The 23,398-nt window shown below is 37.0% G+C and overlaps 2 protein-coding genes across 8 annotated transcripts; one reads left to right on the plus strand and one right to left on the minus strand.

Annotated features, from left to right (window-relative positions):
• Positions 1-1,314: 1,314 nt before the first annotated feature.
• Positions 1,315-1,782, minus strand: LOC149158741 (uncharacterized). Its single transcript, XM_089434087.1, has one exon. The coding sequence runs from the start codon at positions 1,780-1,782 to the stop codon at positions 1,315-1,317; it is 468 nt and encodes a 155-aa protein (XP_089290213.1).
• A 2,094-nt stretch (positions 1,783-3,876) lies between these two features.
• LOC149158742 (probably inactive leucine-rich repeat receptor-like protein kinase IMK2) lies at positions 3,877-7,760 on the plus strand. 7 transcript variants are annotated; one of them, XM_089436309.1, is made up of 3 exons: positions 3,877-4,174; positions 4,923-6,820; positions 6,998-7,760. In XM_089436309.1, exons 2-3 carry the CDS (start codon positions 5,020-5,022, stop codon positions 7,603-7,605), a joined length of 2,409 nt encoding a protein of 802 aa, XP_089292435.1. In that variant the 5' UTR covers positions 3,877-4,174; positions 4,923-5,019; the 3' UTR covers positions 7,606-7,760. The 7 variants fall into 7 exon arrangements, with proteins under 7 accessions (XP_089292435.1, XP_089292432.1, XP_089292431.1 ...); XM_089436306.1 differs by having other exon boundaries at positions 3,877-4,082; positions 4,920-6,820; XM_089436305.1 differs by having other exon boundaries at positions 3,877-4,082.
• Positions 7,761-23,398: the final 15,638 nt, after the last annotated feature.

A 23,398-nucleotide genomic window follows, 5' to 3' on the forward strand; every position in this document is an offset into this window, starting at 1 on the left:
GCTGCTCAAAGAAATCAGAGAGTGGGTCAATCTGAGCCATATGGCCCCAGGATTCTGAGAAGCCCATGGAAAAATTTAAGTCTCCCCCAAGAATTAAATTCCCATTTTGGAGAAGGTGGGAGCTGAGGAGCTTTCTCCAAAAAAGTTCTCGATTTTGACATGGTCCATAAACATTAAGGATTCTTAGCTCTTCCTCCAGCTCCTTGGAGTATATGTCCGCTCCCAGAAAGCCCTCACCACCCCATATGTTCTTCAGATTTATCGAACGGTTCTTGAAACCAATTGCAATGCCTCCAGAGCGGCCCGAGACATCGATAGCATGGAAAGACCAGTCGTGCAGCCAAGAGCTTAGGGTGGAAGTGGCTGATTCCGCATTACAAAGGGTTTCTTGTAGGAAGATAATATCAACCGACTCGGAAAGGAGGAGTCGCTTCAGAGCCAGCTTTTTCTCGGGACTGGCCATCCCTCTATAGTTGAAGGACAAGAGCTTCATGGAGGGGAGGGGGGAAGGGTGTCCTTTGCTCTAAGAACCCTTTCAATGGTATGTTGTTTACCCTGGATCACTTCGTCCCCAGCTTGATTTTTAGCCTTATGAATATTGGAGGGTCGGCCTCTACCCTGCTTGGGCGAGAGGATGGAGGGGGTAGAGTCCAAACCTATGGCGTCCGGCTCTTTCTGTTTAGCAGTAGAGCGGGTGGAGTACCTCGGAGTGGAATTTACCGAGGGGGAGGGCGAGGGGAGGGGACGGGATTGGACGGAGGAAAGGGGGCAGGATGAGAGGAAAGTCGTCGGCTGAGGGAGAGGGCAGGTCACATAGAGGTGGAGAGGTTTTGAGGGGGGAAGGGGCGGGCAGGAGCCCATCACCAGGTCAAGTGCCGAAGGGGATGAAGGGCCGGGGATCCAGACCGGAGGGGGCATATGGGAAGATAGTGATAAACAAGAAGAATCAAGATGCGAAGCAGAATTAACAGGGGGAAGAGACATACCTGATGAGAAAACGACGCCCTTTGCAGCCCTTGAGAGTGTCAGAGGAGGAGAAGGTGGCCTGATCGAGATTTTGCCTTGCTTCTTTGCCAAAGGAGCAAGCGGTGCCTCCATTATGTCTGAGGTCCTGATGTGTTCCGCCCTTGGTGTTGCCGCGGCCTGAGGAGCTTGGGGTTCTGTTGAAGTAGGATGTTCCTACAATATGGATTCCTGTTGGGCCTTTTTGAGAAGGGGGCAATCCTTGTAGAGGTGACCCACTTGATGACATCTCCTACATCGGTAAGGAATCCCTTCATAGTCGAGCTTCTGCTTCCTCGAAAATGTTTTCCACTATATAGTGATATGTTCCTGCAGGCCTCCTCTCGTGTCAAGGTGGACTAGAATCCTGGCATATGCCATCATCCCTGTCGCAATGTAGGATTTGTCCGATTCCATGTAGGTGCCCAGCGAGTTTCCAATTCTCCGGAAAATGTCCTCGGACCAGTACTGAAGAGGCAAGCCCGGGAGTCTAACCCATACAGGCCCGACCCCAATTTGTTCTGTTTCCGGGTCGAAGAGGGGCATCCATCTTTTAAGAAGTACTGGAGCTTTTTCAAAGTGCCAGAAGGATGACAGTACCCAGCTCGTGTGGTCAGCCCTCGCGAACCTCAACGCAAACCAGCCTCGCACGAACGTTTGGACCGAGGGGATTTCCGCCAGGTATTGTCCCCATATTTCTGTTGCCCAGGTCTTCAGTTTCTCCGCTGAATAGTTCCTGCCCCGGATGCGTCCCACAAGTACTCTGTCCGCTAGGTCCATCGCGTCTCCCCACTGAATGTCTTCTTCGAGCCTCAGAATGATGTCCTCTGGTCTGGATTTAAAGCAGCGAAGTTTCTTCTTCGGGCGGGAGGACATACGGCTAGGGTTTGTTGATGCCCTAGGTTCAACAGGAGCGTCGACCGGAGGAGGGGGGAGAGGGATCGAGAGGGGGGGGGGGATAGCCTCCGGGAGGGGGGGATGGGGTTGTAGCTGCCCGATGTGGCAGGGGGCGCGGAGAGGGGGAGGGGAGCTGTAGGGGGGGGGCTTCAAGGGGAGCGTCAGATTGCGGAGGGAGGGGATGAGGGGCCTGCAGATTTGAGGGACCAGCTTCAAAGGGGGAGGAGTGGAGGCACTCCGCTAGAAACCCTAGGGAGGCCGGCGAAGGGACAGAGAAAGGAGCCCAAGTGGAGGGATCGACAGACTGGAAAGCGGCAGGAAGAGTCAGATCCGACGACTGTGCGAGGTCTTCAAAACTAGCGGACAGGCTTTCACTGTACATACCTCCAGAAGCCGAGAACGTGGAGCGCCAGATGGAACCGTCTGCCAGCGGAGAGTCCGAGTAGTCCACCTCGTCAAGATCCATCGCCAGCTGCTTGGAACAGAATGTGTCCTCGGAACCAGGTAACCGTCGGGGACCGTCGCCGACAGTCAGGAAACCGTTGTGCCGTTCAGGTGCGGGAATAGAGGGGCGGCAGATAACCGTCCGGGAGGAAAACGACGGGGGGAAAGCGACCTGCAGCTGTAGCAAGGGGTTAGGCGCGACGACAAATACCTCGCATCGAGCAGCAAAGAGGGGAAGGCAGATCAGGGAAAAGAGAAACGGAGCGGGATGAGAGAGCGCCTGCGAAGATAGGAGGAGGGTATTACCGGGAGGAGAGATAAAAGTAAAACACCCCGGCTCAAAGCTCGAAAGGGGGGGTAAGGAGGCAGGTCTGGCTGTAGGACCGATGCCGGCCTACAGCCCTGTTATGCCAAAGGAGAAACCCCGTTCAGGCCATGTTACGGCCATGACGTACCAGTCCGTCCGCCCATCGTTCGAATCCCATCATCCCCTTTTCATTTTAGCAGACCTCCGAGTCTAACATACCCCAAACAAAGTTGTCAGTTCTATCTATCTTTTGTCAATATAAATGATCACATTACAATATACTTTAACTTATTTCACACTCATTCCAATTAAACAAAAATGAACAAAAATGGAAGGGTTACAATAATATATTCTTCAAACATATTACAATACCTAACCAAGTAAATCCTAAACTCTTAAATATACAAGACCAAGTCAACAATAAAAATTAAAACCGTTACAATATTACAACAATATACACATTATAAATTTAATATATTTCCTATAAAAATAAAATATAGAAGAGAATAACGTTATATTTATAAAAATAAAATATAGAAGAGAATAACGTTATATTTGACCTCCACTCCAACTAAACACAATTCACCAACAATATACTCATTATAAATTTAATATATTTTTTTTATAGAAAAAAAATTAACACTCTTATTTCACACTCATTCCAATTAAACAAAATTAGAATTATTACAATAATATATTACTAAAAAATGTTACAATAATATACATACCAATGTAAAGCCTAAGTTCTTAAACGTACAAGATCAAGAAAAACAAAAAAAAATTTAAAACCGTTACAATGTTACAGCAATATACACATTATAAATTTAATATATTTCTTATAAAAATAAAATAATGGGGAGAATAACGTTATATTTGGCACCCAGTCCAATTAAACACAATTGACCACTTTTTCAACCATTACACTAACCAAGTTACCAACTCCCACCCACCCACAAACTCACACCCGTTTATAAATTCTTTTACTAAAAATAATAAATATCGAAATTTTGGAAATAAATAAATTCAGAGATTAACTGAGAGTGGTCGTTTCCCGTGACTCTTTCTGCGGAATGGAGTGGCCGTTAGGGGGAACAGATGTAACCGTTGAGGGGGCACCAAAATTATAGCCGTTACAGTCAAAGCGGGTGACAGCCTCTGACTCGTGAACGCCCATCAATGCAGGTGTTCAAATATTATAGTCAGCACTTTAGGGTTTCCGTATTTTTTGTAATCAGCGTTCCCAAGGGTGGGTGGCAGCCACTGTATGACGCTCACAGCAAGCGAACAATAAAAATTACGTTTTGCTCAGCCCGACCAGAGCCCAGCTGTCTCTGAACAACAGCAGGTCGAAAAAACAACAACCGGATCTGCACACATGCAGATGGTGGTGGATTATGATGAAGATAACTAGAAGTAGAAGTGGGGATCATTGGTGAGTTTCAGAAATGGCATCTCTTCTTTTCTCATTTGTTTCATGATATTCAGAGCAGAGGGGACGAAGCAGCGGCTGGAGTTTTTTCAGAGGTTTTAGCACACTAGCGGAATGCTTGAGTTCTGTAATGTAACTTAGTTAGCTCCTTAGTTTTTGGTTTGCAAGCACTTGTTGAACTTTAGTTGCTGTGCTGTGAATGTAAGTAGATTTGAAACTTGTTGTGTTCTTTTCTGTTAGTTCATTTGTTATTGTTTATAATGGCATTGCGAGGTATATTATACCAGGGTTAGTGCACATAATAATACCATCATAGCTTTTGGGCTAGTGCAGGAATACTAGGATGGGTGGCTTCAAGGAAGTTTTGGTGGTGCATTTTCCTTTCATGTCAGTTGGGCTGTGGTTTAGGAGTAGATCCGTAGGAGTTTGCCACAAATAGTCCAAATTTGATTTGCAGTCCATGCCCATGTGGTAGACTAAGGAGATTGTGGGAGTTTGTCAAAACTGGGTCTATTCTTAGTGCATTGCTCTATGGGTTTTGGGTTTGACCTGAGAATCCCCTAATCCCACATGCCCAAGAAGTTGCAAATGGTATTTTTATTTTTTGTTGTATAGAAATGACTAGATTGGTATTGCAGAAACAGTATATGCTTTAGTTTTTTGTGATCATTGTATTGCAGAAGCAATGTATATGTATTTAATGCTCAAGCAATGTCTTTCTGAAGACAGGAAAATGCATTGCTCATTTTGATGTTGAGGGATTAACAGAGACATCAGATTAGCTGTTCTTGTTGGTGTTGCAGTAAAGTTGATCCCTTGTTTTGAATTGTTTTTGTAAAGCAGGTTGGAGCTGTGAATTTCTTGAACTGTGCTTGTGGGTTTGTATATTGTACCTGAAGGGTCAAGTGGAGCTATAGTGCTGAAGCTATTTTGGGGGAATATGGGAAAAGAGAGGGAGAAACTAGCGGTGGTAAGCTGTTCATGTTGGTTCCTCACACTTTTGCTGAGTGTTTCAGGGCAGTATGATGGGGTCATTGTGACACAGCAGGATTATCAGGCTCTTCAGGCCTTCAAACATGCCATTGATGATCCTCGAGGTGTTTTGAGGAGCTGGAATGACAGCGGGATTGGAGCATGCTCTGGAGGATGGCTTGGAATCAAATGTGTTAAGGGCCAAGTGATCTCTATACAGATTCCATGGAGGGGTCTGGGAGGTCGCATTACTGAGCGAGTGGGTCAGCTCACTGCATTGAGAAAGCTGAATCTGCATGACAATGCCTTAGCCGGTGAAGTGCCAAGTTCCCTGGCTATTCTGAAGAATCTAAGGGGTGTGTACCTCTTTAACAACAAGCTTTCTGGTACCATTCCTCAAGAGATTGGTAATTCTCCTGCCCTTCAAGCTCTGGATCTGAGTAGCAATTTATTGAGTGGGCCTATTCCTCTTGGGATTGGAAGATCAAACAACCTATATAGAGTTAACTTGAGCTTCAACAACCTCACTGGATCATTTCCTGCAGACCTGGCTCGGAATCCTTCTCTGACATTTCTAAACCTCCAGAATAACAATCTCCAGGGCTCATTACCTAATACATGGGGTGAAGGAAAGAAGGAGTTCCAGCTCCAGTACTTGAATGTCCAGAACAATGCATTTGCAGGAAGCGTTCCCCCCTCACTGGGAAATCTGAGGAAGCTTCAGCAGCTTAACCTGAGTCACAACCAGCTTCAAGGACCCATTCCGATTGAGCTTGGCAATCTTATACAGCTCCAAGCCCTTGATCTATCCTATAATAGATTGAATGGAAGTTTCAGTGAACGGCTCTGCAATCTTACTTCGCTTAACCAGCTGGATTTAGGTCACAATATGATTGGCGATACCATTCCCAGCAAAATAGGGAATCTTCAGAAGGTTGTAGCCCTGAGTCTGAGACAGAACAATATGACTGGACAGATTCCCCCGTCCATTGGAGATATCACTGGCCTGTCATTACTTGATTTATCAATTAACAAGCTGAATGGCGTAATCCCATCTACTCTAGTAAGGCTAAGAAAGCTCAAGAGCTTCAATGTCTCTGACAACCGGCTTAGTGGTCCTGTTCCATCCTCCTTGGCAAGAAAATTCAATGCTAGCTCTTTTGCAGGGAATTTGGCTCTGTGTGGATACGATATTACAGTCCCCTGTAATCAGTCCTTATCACCAAGTGCGTCTCCAGCAGTATCTCAATCGAACCCACCGAGAAAGAAGGGGAGAAAACTCAAAACTATATGGCTCATTTTGATTATTGTTGGGGGTGTCCTTGGCTTGATGTTGATCATTTGTTTAGTTCTCCTCTTCTGTTTCTTGGGTCGGAAATCTACTGGCAAAGCTGCTGGAGAGAAAGGCACTGCTGCTCCGTCTGCTGGGGTCGAAGGAGGAGAGGTAGGAGGAAAGCTTGTACACTTTGATGGCCCTCTGGTATTCACAGCAGATGACCTACTTTGTGCAACTGCAGAAGTAATGGGTAAGAGCACTTATGGAACTGTGTATAAGGTTACTTTGGAGGACGGGAATCAAGTTGCAGTGAAGAGGCTTAGGGAGCGAATAGCAAAGAGTCAAAGAGAATTTGAGACAGAAGCTAATGCTCTTGGGAAGATCAGGCATCCTAATTTGCTTGCTCTAAGAGCTTATTACTGGGGTCCTAAAGATGAAAAACTCTTGGTCTTTGACTTCATGTCTGGTGGAAGCCTTGCAGCATTCCTTCATGGTATTTTTCTTACCCAAACAAGAGCACAGTTCGATAAATATAGGTTTGCAATAAATGTGGTTTCTGTAAATGAAATTAGTTTTCACTTTTTATTGGTATATGGTCCAATTCTGAGGAAATTCACCCCAAATTTACTCTGTAATCCTCTGATTGATAGTGTTTTCTTTTCCTTGGCAGCAAGAGGCCCAGAGACACCTTTGAATTGGCACACCAGAATGAAAATTGCAATTGGTGCAGGGAGAGGACTTGCTTATCTACACAGCAATGAGAACATCATTCATGGAAATCTCACTTCCAGCAACATCCTGCTTGATGCAAACATGAATGCCAAGATTGCAGATTTTGGCTTGTCTAGGTTGATGACAACTGCTGCCAATTCCAATGTGATTGCCACAACAGGGGCTCTTGGATACAGGGCTCCTGAGCTCACAAAACTAAAGAAAGCCACCACCAAGACAGATGTATACAGCTTTGGGATTGTCCTGCTGGAGCTTCTGACTGGCAAGGCACCAGGAGAGCCCATGACTGCAGACAATGGGATGGACCTTCCTGAATGGGTTGCTTCCATTGTGAAAGAAGAGTGGACTAATGAAGTTTTTGATTTGGAATTGATGAAAGAAGCTTCCAATTCTGGAGATGAGTTGCTTAACGCTTTGCAATTGGCTATGCATTGTGTGGACCCTACGCCATCTGCAAGGCCAGATATGGATGAGGTTGTGCATCAGCTGGAGGAAATCAAACCTGAATTTGGTCACTCCTCCACTTCAGCAGCACCACAGCAGTAGATAATAGGACTCATACATATGATATCATATAATAACTATACAATATATTACTGTATGCTGCTTTTGGGTACACAGCCATTCGTTCATTCAATTCATTCTTTGATTTTATTGTTATGCATTGTAGCATCTCCAAAACAATAAAGTATTATTCTGCATATTCTTTTCAGCACTGCCATGGGCAGTGGCAGAGATGTTGTGAAAATTTATACCGGGTTACTGTTTCTTGAACATTTGAATGATTTAAAGTGTTTTTTTTGTCTACATAGTTCAGGAGCAGATGGTTTACGTGTATTGCTTGTTTTTTCTGTGCACTATTTTTTCATAACCATATCTATTGTTTGTATTTGTATGGAATTTGCATTTAGGAAGCCATCTTGTGGAGATTTAACATAGTGGCATGACTAGATTACAAAGAGATTTTACAATTCCTAAGTAAGAAGAAAAACATAAAGGGTCAAATTGGGGGAGCCTGTCAAATTTATTGAGTCAGCTAAATTGACCTGGGCACTTGGGAGAGCAGATGGTTTACGTGTATTACTTGTTTTTTTTTGTGCACTAATTTCTCATAACCATATCTATTGTTTGTATTTGTATGGAATTTGCATTTAGGAAGCCATCTTATGGAGATTTAACATATAGGATCATGGTGGCATGACTAGATTACAAAGAGATTTTACAATTCCTAAGTAAGAAGAAAAACATAAGGGGTCAAATTGGGGGAGCCTGTCAAATTTATTGAGTCAGCTAAATTGACCCCTGGGCACTTGGGAGAGCAGATGGTTTACGTGTATTGCTTGTTTTTTTTGTGCACTAATTTTTCATAACCATATTTATTGTTTGTATTTGTATGGAATTTGCATTTAGGAAGCCATCTTATGGAGATTTAACATATAGGATCATGGTGGCATGACTAGATTACAAAGAGATTTTACAATTCCTAAGTAAGAAGAAAAACATAAAGGGTCAAATTGGGGGAACCTGTCAAATTTATTGAGTCAGCTAAATTGACCTGGGCACTTGGGAGAGCAGAGCATTTGGCTAGTGGTCTTTTCGTGAAAGGCATATTATTATGGAAAATTTTGAATTAGAAAAATGATTTATATTCAGAGTTGTTGATTTATCATTTTATTGATATTGTCTCCAAATTTTTACATGTTTTTTTTTTCCAGAGAAAAAAACCAACATAGATTTATATTAAGAAAATATAAAAGTCTTCAATACATAAGACTGATGATTGAGCTGAAGAAAAGCCCCACATGATCAATATTATTGTACAAAAATAGAACTTCGAAATTTTGCTGTATGCAACAATGTGCTGTGGTGGTGTGTAAAAGTGTCAAATTGGGGGAGCCTGTCAAATTTGTTGAGTCAGCTTATTTGATCTGTAGACAGGGAAGAGTGGCCTTTTTATGAAAAGCATATTATTATGGAAATTTTTTCATGTTAGAAAAATGATTTGTATTTAGAGTGGTTGGTTTTATTTTTATTGATAGTGTCCAATTTTTTATATGTATCTGTATACTGGGTAAAAATAATATTTTGGCACTTTATTAGTTGTGGAAAAAGATAGATTTTTATTTATTTTTATATATTTTAGAATTTTAAATTTTGTTTTTTTAATTATAAAAGAGTGAATATATGTTTGAAATTATTTAACCAGAAAAAAAATACACAGAATATATCATCTGTAGAAATTGAACTTAAAAATAATCATGTATTCTCTAAAACCAGCTGGAATACACCCTATTGATTACACAAAAATAACAAGTATGCAAATTTAACCAAATACATTTGCTCATGATCTTAGTTTGTTTAAATGTCTGGTCACCATAATCTACTTTTGTGTTGTATACATGATGAGATTGTACATGATTAACTGGTAAAAAATATTCTCCCTTTACACGAGTGATTCGTGCCGAGCTCGACATTAACGTTAAAGAAGACAGCCTCATACGCAGTTTGATGTCACTCGACTTTTTGACTTGAAAACCGTATTGACTGACAAATATTGACATTCACATTAACTTAACAAGCCGACATTAATGCCTCTCCCAATGAATATAAACTATGATGACTACAGAAGCTTTGCTTTCAAGGTGGTGTACTTGACCCTAGCTTTGATTTTTATCTAAAGGTATATATGGTTTAAAAAAATTGTAAATTAGCTCGGAAAATAATGAAAATTTTGATAAAATTATCACAAAATTTGTTAGAAATTTTTGAAAATCTGGGATACAATTGTCAAATTTCAGGATTTTGGGTGCCCCAGGGGTTCTTGATTGTGCTGAATCCATCTCCATAAAAAAATGATTTAAACACTCCAACATTCTGATTTTTTGATTTTTTTTTCATTAGATTCCAGAAAAAAAACTCTTGTCCAAGTGATTCGATGATGTCGATAGACAATGCCTATATATATTTTGGGTTACATATTCTGTGAATTTTTTATACTATTCATTTTTTACATATATTAATAATTATATATTATAAATATGTTGGATAAGTTTAGACAGGATGAAACAAACACTAAACCTCATTTAAACTAATTAAACCTTATAGATCTAAGTTTAAACCTTATAGATCTAATAATGAAATATTATAATGAAAACTGATCTATAATACAATTACAATTATTTTGGTAACATAATTATTCTTCAAATAATATTAATAATAATATATTTTCTTGAGTATCACCCATATAAATGAGGTTTATGTTTTTTTAGGCAAGTGTCATATATAATGTAAATTTTACTTTGAGATGTGACACTCAGATTCACAATAAGTCTCTAAGGATGCATAATACCTTAGACATATATTTTCCGACATTTTTATTAAAATTAACTTGGGGACACAAACAAAAAAAATCAACATAATGATCTTCAACATCTCCTTTATGTCAACTAATAAAAATTATTTTCAACATTTCTTTTATATCAACCAATAAGAATTATTTAAAATTATTTAGGTAAACTGAGTACCTTTCAAGATAATATAAATAATACTATGTTTTTTCAAAGAAAAGAAGTAAAAAATGAGGCTTATGTTTGTTTGTAAATACGTGTTAGAGTCAATTATGTGAATTGTGTCAACTAAAACAGTGGTTTGGCCCTTCAAGGGGCACAAGAGTACATCGTGGGCCACTAAAGATAGATAATATGAGACATTTTGGGGGCAATTAGGACCACAAATCAATTTTAGCTAACATATTTCCGACATATTCCTTAGGATGTTTTTGGGAACTCAAATAAGAAAAAATAAAAAATATTCCCAATATCCTATAAGTGGATAAGCATGGTAGAAACTAAACAAAATAAACATTATAATGATCCCCATTCATGTTTAAATAGTTTGTGAATATAATGACAATCAATGATTTCCAACATCTCCTTTATGTCAACTAATAGGAATTATTTAAGTAAAATGAGTACCTTTCAAGATAATAGAAATAATGATATGTTTTCTGAAATAAAACAAGTAGAAATGAGGTTTAGGTTTGTTTGTAATTAGGTGTTAGAGTCAATATGTGAATTTTAACATGAGGTTTGGCCCTTCAAGGGGGCCAGTGAAGATGAATTATATCGGATATTTTGGAGGCTATAGGACTATGAGTCAATTTTAGTTAACATATTTCTGACACATTCCTTAAGATTGATGTAGAGACTCAAATAAGAAAAAATAACGAAATATTCCCAATATCTCCTTAATATACAATTGGAATAAGCATCGTAAAAAATAACCAAAATAAACATTATAATAATCCTAGCCTTTCGAGTGTGGCATTAGGATTCATGGTAGGTCCCTAAGGATGCATAATACCTTAGACATATATTTCCCTACATTTTTATTAACACTAACTTGGGGACACAAATAAAAAAAATAACATAAATGATTTCCAACATCTCCTTTATGTCAACTAATAAGAATTATTTTCAAAATCTCTATTATGTCAACTAATAAGAATTATTTAGGGAAAATGAGTACCTTTCAAGATAATATAAATAATAGTATGTTTTCTTAAAGAAAACAAGTAAAGATGAGGCTTAGGTTTGTTTGTAAATAGGTGTTAGAGCCAATTATGTGAATTATGTCAATTAAAACATGTTGTTTGGCCCTTCAAGGGGAACACAGGTCCATAGTGGGCCAGTAAAGATGAATAATATGGGACATTTTGGGGGCAATTAGGACCACAATTCAATTTTAGCTAACATATTTCCGACATATTCCTTAAGATTGACTTGTGACTCAAATAAGAAAAAGTAGAAAATATTCCCAATATCCGAAGTGGATAAGCATGGTAAAAACTAACTAAAATAAACATTATAATAACCCCCCATTAATGTTAGTTTGGGAATATAATGATAATCAATGATTTCCAACATCTCCTTTATGTCAACTAATAAGAATTATTTAGGTAAAATGAATACCTTTCAAGATAATAGAAATAATGATATGTATTCTCAAATAAAACAAGTAGAAATGAGCTTAGGTTTGCTTGTAAATAGGTGTTGGAATCAATAATGTGAGTTTTAACATGAGGTTTGGCCCTTCAAGGAGCCACTAAAGATGAATTATATGTGACATTTTGGAGGCTATAGGACTATGAGTCAATTTTAGTTAACATATTTCCAACATATTCCTTAAGATTGACGTAGAGTCTCAAATAAGAAAAATTAACACAAAGTATTCACAATATCTCATTAACATACAATTGGAATAAGCATTGTAAAAGATAACCAAAATAAACATTGTAGTAATCCTCCATTAATGTTTAAATAATTTGGGAATATAATGACAACCAATGATGACTAATTATGACATTAACAACAATATGACTATGATAAGGTGCAAATAAGCTCTCAATAAAGAGTTCACCTCAAAAAAATAACTTCTAGATTCACATAAATATATTTGAAACTAATGAAGTGAAAATGAGTTTAAACAAATAGCCTTGCTTCAAATTGGAGCCTCTAAAATACCTTCACACACATTTAAAATTAGTAAAACAAACACAAAACTAAATGAGCTATTGCACAAATGGTTGGAGTGGGGAACTCAATCACATAATATTATCAAAGAATGGTCACTAAAAAGTGACATGGAATATGGCAAAGAGCATGGTGTCGCTGAAAGTGATTCAATGAAGCTACATATAATTGTTAAAAATCAACGCCAACGATTCCAATCATGAAAATCAACAGCGTTGAACACACATTTTTCCAAGGAAGAGGGTAAAAAAACTTGACAAATTCTTTAAACACCCCATGCACCAAGATGGGATATTCATCATAAAAACATATTTCTCTTGCACATACATAAAATAGATAAAAAAAGGTTTTCCTCAACAAATTGGTAAGAGGATATTATTGCTATTGTGAAGCAATGGAAAAAGGTGATGAAGATTGTATGAATGCACAATCAATGAAAGTAGTCAATAATATGTCTTCACTCAAGCACTTAGATGTTGCAATGGTAAATATGCTAATCCAACCATAATAAGTCCTTGTAGTGGGTATCAATGCAAGCTTTTCCATTGATGTTCCTCCACTTCTTTTAATATGTAAGAAAAGCACCTATCATATCGATAAATATGAAAATAAGAATTGTTGATCCTTTCATGGAGAATGATGCCTTTTAACATTGTGATGAGGATGGCAATAAAATTGGGTTCTAGATGGTCAAGTGTTATGAAACCAGCTCACAAAAAGATAGAAAAGATAGATCAACGCCTTATAATTCAGCCTCTTCGAGGGAGAAACCTCCTTTACATTACACAAATGAACAATTCTTGGATGATACAAATGAAAAGACCTCTTTTCTATATATAGGAGTCTAAGGGATCATAATATAATCAGAGCAGACATAACAATAATAATGTAAGGGCACAATAATAACAATAGTGGGCTTCTATGGGGCACAATAGTAACAATATGGGGACTACATGGGTACAACAATATAATAAGGGGGTTGTACTAATAACAATAAGGGGTTACACTAGTAGTATAGGGGCCTAACATGCCCCTCTCCTTCAAAAAGTGTTGTCCTCAATGCTTGAGTAGTTCTTGATGCTTCTGTATAAAATTCTTGTCTTGCCATGTGGAATATTCAGCGGGTAAATTCTTCCACTTGATGAGATACTCTGAAATTGATCGATTTCGTAGCTATCGGGTTCTTGTTTCTGTGAATGCTCCAGGTTCCAATATGATTTTTCCTTTCTCTTCAAGTTTTGGCAATATTGTTTGAATTGGGATCTTCTGTAACTTTTGAATGAGTGGCCATACTTCTTCATCCTTCTTCCATTCATCCCTTGCTTCATTTATCCAATCTGGTTGGATAATAGAAATAACACAAAACAATGCTTCCACATCCTCATCCTTTCTTGAGAGTGCATCTGCAACAAAATTTTGCTTCCCTTTTCTATAGATGATGTCAAAGTCATAACCCAACATATTTGTGACCCATTTTTTCTGTTCTTCTAAAGATAATAGTTGTTCTAGAAAGTATTTAAGACTATCATGATCCATTTTTACCTTGATGTGTCTTCCCATTCGGTAAGGTCGCCATTTTTTAAGTGCATGTAGTATTGCCAACATTTCCTTCTCATAAATAGCTTGCTTGAGATGTAGTAGTAAAAATACCCAATCACCTACATCAAAACATTTTTCACTACGATGTTGGTCTACCTGTTGTTTCATTCGATTTTGCACCAAAGTGGCGTTATCCTTTAAAATTTGGAGAACTTGTTGTTGATGCTCGATGTGATCTTTCACTGCTTGAACCTTTTTCTTCTTGATATGTCCTTCTATCTTGAGAGTTTGAGGGGTGGTAATTTCTTCCAATGCTTGACAAGATATGGTCGGATTCATTTATTGATGCTTGATGTGATCTTTCACTTCTTGAACATTTTTTTTCTTGATATGTCCTTCTATCTAGATAGTTTGAGGAGTGGTAATTCCAGCCAATGCATTACAAGATATGGTTGGATTCATTTCTTTTTTCTTGATGTGATCTTTCACTTCTTGAACCTTTATCTTCTTGATATGTCCTTCTATCTTGAGATTTTGAGGAGTGGTAATTCTTGCCAATGCTTTACAAGATATGGTCAGATTCATTTCTTCTTTCTTTGGGGTTGGGTCTTGGCGTATATCCTCTTCTTTTGATGTTTCTTGATCCTTTTATTCCTCCTCTTCATAGTCTATGTAAAATAATTTCTTCTCAGCACACTTATGACCTTTAGTGCATTTGCTATCACAATTGTAACAAAGCCCTTTTTCTCTTTTTTCTTCCAATTGTTGTGGTGTAACCCTTGTAGGTTGTGGAAGGCTAGGAGAAACAACACTTCCATTATTATAGTTGTGAGGGGTAGATTTCCTTGTTGCCATAATTTTACTTGCCACTATGTAACAAAGCCCTTTTACTCTTTCCAATTGTTGTGGTGTTGCTCTAAAGAAGTTGTTTCTCTTTGTATCCTCATAATGTGTTATCATTTCCTCCGTGAAAGTTGACCACGTAATAAGTTGTTTACGAAAACAAAGCCCTTTATACCATAAAAATTGATCCGGTTCTAAATATGAAGATGCAATACATACCTTTTGTAACAGTGGTACACCATGTAGATCAAAATATTGCTCCATCTAAAGTATCCAATTTACCGGATCCTTGCCATCAAACTTCCTCATCTTTCTTTTTCTTGATTTTAGGAGTTCGATCTTGAAACGACTGTAACTCTGTACTTTCAGATCTTTAAGTTCTGAAATTGTGACCTGTAGTAGCCCTCTGTGTCCTCTTTCCAATGCCACTAGTGTGATCCAAATTGGATTCTCCAAGAAAGAGTTATGAACAATCTCCCAAGATGACCTGATTATATACCTTTTCAGAAGAGCGAACTTGTATGAAGTGCCACGTGTCACTTTGTTAACCTTAGGATCTGAAAAATATACACAGGAAACTATAGTCTGTTCTCTTTCTGTAACTTCTTACGAAATTTCAATCTGATACTTAAAACAGAAGTTATGACGATTTTCCCCAGGTCATCTGTTTGGAATGTAATTCGGGAGTCTTCAAAAGGGCCAAATTCCTTAGATCATATCTTCGCAAATATAGTGCGAAAAGCTCTGAAATTCGGACCCAAGCTTCAGAACGATTTCAACCCAAATGGGTTTTGTTTTTAACATCTGAAACGTCGCAGGAAAAAAGTTATAGCGCAAATTCCACGATGACCTGTTTGGAGCAACGAAACCCTAGAATCCACAACTCTGATACCAAATATTATGAAACCAACTCACAAAAAGATAGAAAAGATAGATGAACGCCTTAGAAATAAGCCTCTTCGAGGGGGCAACCTCCTTTACATTACACAAATGAACAATCCTTGGATGATACAAATTAAAAGACCTCCTTTCTATATATAGGAGTCTAAGGGGTCATAATATAATGAGAGCTGACATAACAATAATAATATAAGGGCACAATAATAACAATAGTGGGCTTCTATGGGGCACAATAGTAACAATATGGGGACTACATGGGTACAACAATATAATAAGGGGGTTGTACTAATAACAATAAGGGGTTACACTAGTAGTATAGGGGCCTAACATTAACGTAGAGTCTCAAATAAGAAAAATTAACACAAAGTATTCACAATATCTTATTAACATACAATTGGAATAAGCGTTGTAAAAGATAACCAAAATAAACATTGTAGTAATCCTCCATTAATGTTTAAATAATTTGGGAATATAATGACAACCAATGATGACTAATTATGACATTAACAACAATATGACTATGATAAGATGCAAATAAGCTCTCAATAAAGAGTTCACCTCAGAAAAATAACTTCTAGATTCAATAAATATATTTGAAACTAATGAAGTGAAAATCAAATAGTCTTGCTTCAAATTGGAGCCTCTAAAATACCTTCACACATTTAAAAGTAGTAAAACAAACACAAAACCAAATGAGCTATTGCACAAATGGTTGGAGTGGGGAACTCAATCACATAATGTTATCAAAGAATGGTCACTAAAAAGTGACATGGAATATGGCAAAGAGCATGGTGTCGCTGAAAGTGATTCAATGAAGCTACATATAATTGTTAAAGACCAACGTCAACGATTCGAATCATGAAAATCAACAGTGTTGAACACACATTTTTCCAAGGAAGAGCGTAAAAAAACTCGACAAATTCTTTTTACACCCCATGCACCAAGATGGGATATTCATCATAAAAACATCTTTCTCTTGCACATACATAAAACAGATAAAAAAAAGGTTTTCCTCAACAAATTGATAAGAGGATATTATTGCTATTGTGAATCAATGGAAAAAGGTGATGAAGATTGTATGAATGCACAATCAATGAAAGTAGTCGATACTATGTCTTCAATCAAGCGCTTAGATGTTGCAATGGTAAATATGCTAATTCAACCATAATAAGTCCTTCTAGTGGGTATCAATCCAAGCTTTTCCATTGATGTTCCTTCACTTCTTTTAATATGTAGGAAGAGCACCTATCATATCGATAAATATGAAAATAAGAATTGTCGATCCTTTCATGGAGAATGATGCCTTTTAACATTGTGATGAGGATGGCAATAAAATTGGGTTCTAGATGGTCAAGAGTCTTGTTCCCATTGACCATAATGTGTAACATGTGGATCCTTTTAATCAATATTAGAAGAATCATCAAATAATGTATATTCGAGCTCCAACATATTATTAATACATGAATTAACAAATGGTGCAAGATTTACTCGTAAATAGTATAGATGAAGAAATTGATGTTATTTATGCAAAATAATAACTTTAAAGGGACCACGCTGACTTACATATCATGATGAAATCTTAAAGTATCCCACACTTGCTTTCATTAATCTCATCTCATCGTTAGACGTGTAATAATTGTATGTGTATGTTTATCGAATGCAACACATGTATTACCCATATGAATTTGGAACCATTACCTCTTGTATCTTTTCAAAGCCAAGACTTGATGATGGTCCATGGGTAAACATTACTACATAAATAGATGCACAAGGGCTATATTCTCCATAAAATTATAGATTTTTTCTCAATGAGTGATAAATCTAGTTAATCAAATAATCAAGTAGTGCTTTCTTCTCCTTTGATGTTTTTGTTGTTGCTAAAATGCATGAGCACCAATTTCGTCAAACTCATTAATATGAAACATCTATCTCAACATGTGAATGATATTTTTTATAGCGTATGAATTTTTCATTTCATACTAGATATGCATAAATCCCCATATATCCTTGTATATATCTCTATTGTGTACTAGATATGCATGAACCCTAATTTGATATAGTTTCCTTATTACACATTAGTTATACCAATGCCCACACTAGGATGGCAACAAATACTCCTACACAAATTTGATACAACTGAAGTATTCCCTCTTGAGTGTCCCTTGTTAGATCTTAATAAATGACTATATTTCCCTACATACATTAGCCTTAGGGCCTTACTTGATTACTTTAGGGTTATTAGGAGGTCTCCCCATGGTCTTATGTCATGGTTCATCACTTTTGGCCACATATGTTTTGGGTTAATCACTAATATATTTAGGCATCGTTGGACCTATTTCACCCACATAATATCCACATTTATTTAAAAATTTCTTTTAGGATCACATGAGCCTTCAAATTTGGTGGTTGCACTCATGAATCAAACTTGCTAAACTTTAGCACTTTTCTAGCCACTTTTCCTAGTCTTCTTATTATGGATAGTTTCTATTATCACTATGTATATCCCTTTCATTTATGTCGACTACCCATTTTACCTATAGATTATAAGGATTAATATGGGATTAATATGTGGTATTTGTCCTTTTCTCCTTATAATTAGGGTGTCAACGCTTTGGTTTTGACTGATATAAGCTCAATTATGTACACATGAATTTATGGATTACCTTAACACCATGCCCTAGAAAAAATGTGTATAAATAGGTCACTGTTTAAAAGGGTTTTAAAACTCTTATAACTTTATTTAATTGAGTTCACCCCTTTTTTTATTTTTCTTTTCCCTACACCTCAAAGGGTTTCTTTAGAAATTGTCTTATGAGGTAGGGGGATTTCTTCTATTGAGGGAACACAAACATCACACTTTCATTTTATCTCATATTTGGTAGCTTAGATTGTTTATGCATTGATTTATTGCTTCATTTCCTTTCTATATATCTATGGAGATTATGGAAACCAATTAGTTTTGCAAGAGTTTCATAACAAGCCAAATATGCCAAGGATGTGACATCCCTAGTATACGTTTTCCCTGATTTTTGTAATGTAAAGATACTCTGAATCATAAATGAATATATTTTTATTAATAGGCATAAAGAGTGGGACCATAGATCCATGATCTAAGGAGGAAGAGGAAAATAAACCTATGTGGAGCTAGCTGCACCATTATTTAATTTATGATGCAAATTATCAAGAAAATTAGAAGAAGCTTGCAAGAGGAGATGAAAAGTCCAAGAAGAGCATGAAGAGACACCCTTGAGAAATTATAGAAATGACTTTGCAAAGCGATGTTGGGGTTGGATTTTATTCTTGAGAAAGCACATGAGAAGTGTTGGAGAGACCTGCAAAGTGGAGGGAATGAAATTCCTTGGAAGATAAATTGAGGCTTGGAGGAGCTCAAGAAATTCTGAGGAAAATGGGAATGGGTACTTACCAAGAAATCACTAAGAAACCACTCAGGGTGCTTGCTAAAGAGTTGATAAACAACTTGATTTTATAAGTAATCCCTTTCCTCATTGTGCTGAGTATGACTTCTTGCTGAAACTATGGAAGAAATTCCCCTTCGATCATGGATCTAGCTTAGGGGTGACTGCTGCAAGTGATTTTGGCCTCAATTAGTCTAAGGTTGGGTGGAAAAGAAGTCTCAACCTTATTTTGACAATTGAATTTATTGAATTTTCATGTATTTAGCTGAGCGCTGTGAAGTTAAAGACTTCCTTGTGAAATTTAATGTATGGCTACGAAAAATGTTGCATGGAAATATGAATGTTGGTATCTGAATCTATTGGCTGTTTTTTTTGAATGTCTTGTAGCTTTATATAAAACGATGTCATGCATATGTAGCTAAATCCCTCAAGTTTTTAACTATATTGCATGTGGATATCATATTTATGTTTGAAGTTCTATTATGGTGTCTAAATTAATAGTAGGGGATGCCCTTTTTCCTGTGTTGAAATGAGACGTTGATTCCCAAAATATTTTTCTAATGAATGGGTTTATTCTTGTGTTTATTTTGAGCCTACAAATTAGTCTAAATACCTGTGTATGTAAATAAAGAAGATCCATGTTAAAAAGAAATGGAATGCCTATATTAAAAGCTATCTAAGCATCGAGCCTTATTTTATGAACTGCAAGCTTACGAGGGATAACCATGTTTTCACACACACACACACAGACACACACAGACACAGACACACAGACACACAGACACACACACAGACACACAGACACAGACACACACACACATATGCCACAGTGGAAGCATGATGGGCTGAGGCTGTGTAAAAGCTCAGGAGGGGCAACGTAGGGAATATATAATATATATGTGCCTGTGCACCTATGTAAACCTTTATATATGAGAAAAAGGGTCGGGTTGAGTCTCCATTAAAGATCAGAAGGGATATCTAGATCGGCCAAGATCATATTCACCTATATTATGACTTTTGAGGCCCCTGACAAAGGCTTTGTTATTTATATATACATAAAATCTTTGATTTTTTCGAATTTGTGGGAGTTGAAAAGCCCTAAGGCTGGAGGAATATGTCTCAAATCTGGTAAGCCCATGTGGTCGGGTGCCATGAAAAAAGGTGAGAATGATATGGTTTTAGAGCCCTTGATATCCCTGCAGAGTTCGCACCATTGGATATGTTGGAAAATGTAACTAGTTTCGGACTTCATAATTGTTAATGTACTCAAATAATTATGTAGATTTTATGTTACAAGAAAAATAAGAAATACAAATATTATTTTTGAGCATGGGTTTCATGCTCCATTTTGATGGTCATCTAGGTAAAGCATGTTCTTCATGCTTCTAGGGTTTGTCATATCAAAATAATATTTTTCTTCAGTCAAGAGAGTCATTATCATTTGTATAAGACCCTATCAGGCATGTGGTAACATGCAAAATATATTGATTTGAGCCTAGAAAGTTCTGGAAACCTCCTGGCACAAGTTGGCCTAAAGGAAGTTACTCGAACCCCTCAGATGTGTATAAATACAGGTAGCTTCAACCTCATTTGATTCTCATCCACTCACAAATTTGATCTCCCTAGAAAAGTTCAATATGAATCTTATAAGACTAAGAAGGATAGAGGAAAGATCAAGGAAGGAAGAAAAAGTTTGTTTCTGGCACTATCTCTCTCACATGTGTGAAGAAGAGGGTTTTTACTGCTTCAAGGAAAGCCAAAATTGCAGAAGAAAAAATTGCAGGATCGAGTTGTTGGAAGAGAAAATGTTTTGATTTGACCTCATTGACTTTGAGAAACACTGTCTTGCTCAAAGGAAGATCTCTTGAAGAATTGTCCTAAGGTTTTTGCAGTAGCTACAGGGATGAAGTTGCAGGGTCAAAGTTGGGGGTTGGAGTTGAACCTGGATGCTTATTGGAGCAGAATTGATCCTTGTTGTTTTGGCTGATCTCTGACCTAATTGGAAGGGCTTCTTGGAGGGATAACTTGGTGTTTGGAGGAGACTTTGTCTAGGGTTTGGGTCTTAGTTTTCTCAATTGAAGAAAAATCTATAAGAATAGAAGAGATTTTCTGAGTTTTCCCCTTGGAGGTGTTTTGTCCGAGCTTGGAGCCCAATTTCTATGTCCATTGTCTTTACTATTTTTCTCTTGATATTTGTTTGAAGAAAATATATAATAAAGAAACAAAAGAAGATAAATAAATTTCACAAGAAAATATTAAGCATTAAGGATAAATTGAATTAATAACTTTCATATTGCATTCTCCAACATGGTATTAAAGAAAAGGTGAATAAGAGAAGGAAATTGGAAGGACACAAAGAAGAGTTTGCTTGTCAAGGGGAATCATTTTCTGAAGGAACAAGGAAATACGAAGAAGAACTATTGATCTAAAATGAGGGTTACTACATCAAGTCTTCATTGAAGAAGACCTCATCATCAATGTATCATTAAAGGAAGGAAAGACAAGTATTTGTTCAAGGTTCTCTAGTGGATAATTTTGAAGAAAAGAAAGCATCAAAGAATTTTTATATCATCTTTCACTTTGAAGTGTATCAAGAAATTGTTGTTGAAGGCATCCTACAATATATCTTTCTATGGCATCATTAAAGTCTCCTTGAAGGTATTGAAAACATCAAGATAGTTGGATACTTCATTAAGAAGGAGGATTCTATTGTATTCTATGTATCAATCTATAGATGGCATGGTTACATTCTTCAAGGAAAGAAACAATCTAGTTGGGTAAGCAAACTTCCTAGCATGGAAGAAAAGGATTGATTTGGCACTCATAGAGAATGAAGTCATGGAGTATGTCCTTGGAGAAGTTGTTGAACCTAGCAAAGAGAAGACTCAAGAGCTGGAAAAATACAAGAAGGGAGAAGTAAGGGCACAGAGGATTATTGTTGAATCCCTCAAAGATTATTTTATTCCCTTTCTTTTTGCTTTGAAGATATCAAAGGCTATGTATGATAAGTTGGTGAAGTTGTACTTTATAAGTACACAAGGGAAAAACATTTTCTTGAGGAATCAACTATATAAAATAAGGAAATATAAGGATAAATACATGGCCACCTATCTGATGAATATCTCTCAAATAAGAGATCAGTTGCAAAGGCTTGGGGAGACTTTTTCTGACTATGAAATGAATCTTTGTGTATTAAATGCTTTTCCATTTGATTGGAGTAGTTTTGCAACTAACATCTAATCAAAGAAAGATACTACACCTCTTGATAAATTGTGGGATCAATGTATCTTGGAATAATCTAGGATCAAGGAAAAGGATGATACTGAATCAAATGAAATATATCAAGCATTCATTTCTAGAACCAAGAATTTAAGGAAGGAAAGTTTGGAAAGTCCAATAAGAAAGACATGTCCAAAATTCAATGCTTTAGGTGCAATGAGTATGGACACTATAAAATGGATTGTCTTAACATCAAAGTTAACAAAAAAAGGAAGGAAAGAAATGAAGCTCACATAGATAAGGAAAGGGGAGAACCTGAGAAGAAGATGAAAGGAGAATATCCTAAGGATATCTATTATTAAAAGAAACCTAATCTTTATCAAGTTCTTTTTGAATTTATGTTTTTTTCTTTTATTAAGTAGTAAGTAGAGTACATGCATTATTTTATATTCTTTGAATAATATTGATTTTGTAAAAAGGCATGACATCATAGATAGAAGCACACGATAGTAGAAAGATTAGAATCTATTTTTTTATTTTTCCTTGGAAAATATCATCTAGTTTAAAGGGAATGAGAAGTTTGGGACCATATTGCATATTATTGTTCATCCATTTTATAACATCATGTTAGAGATAGTGATTTTTCATAGAAGGTTCATCAAGATCCTATAAGAATCATCATTGTGGAATATTCTTGGAAGTATCATTATGACTAGTATATATATTCCATCTAGTTTGGAAACAATAAGTTTAAAGGATGAAGGAACACTAGTGGTCAAGATACAATATGAAAGACATAATGAAAGCCTTTCTCTTCTTGGAAAAATAAACCTATATTTGACTGGTAAAAGAAGCAAGCTCATACAAAGGATGGCTAGATGATTCTATGAA

Source organism: Pinus tabuliformis, chromosome 5_2 (assembly GCF_031772625.1).
Source record: "Pinus tabuliformis cultivar Carrire ecotype Pingquan chromosome 5_2, CPIR1, whole genome shotgun sequence".
In the NCBI taxonomy this organism is placed as follows: domain Eukaryota; kingdom Viridiplantae; phylum Streptophyta; class Pinopsida; order Pinales; family Pinaceae; genus Pinus; species Pinus tabuliformis.

Bases quoted from the DNA above. Each gene is read 5' to 3' on its own strand.
- LOC149158741 (XM_089434087.1), bottom strand. From the start codon at position 1,782: ATGGACCTAGCGGACAGAGTACTTGTGGGACGCATCCGGGGCAGGAAC.
- LOC149158742 (XM_089436309.1), top strand. From the start codon at position 5,020: ATGGGAAAAGAGAGGGAGAAACTAGCGGTGGTAAGCTGTTCATGTTGG. The intron at 6,821-6,997 runs GTATTTTTCTTA...TTTCCTTGGCAG, and splicing joins CCTTGCAGCATTCCTTCATG to CAAGAGGCCCAGAGACACCT.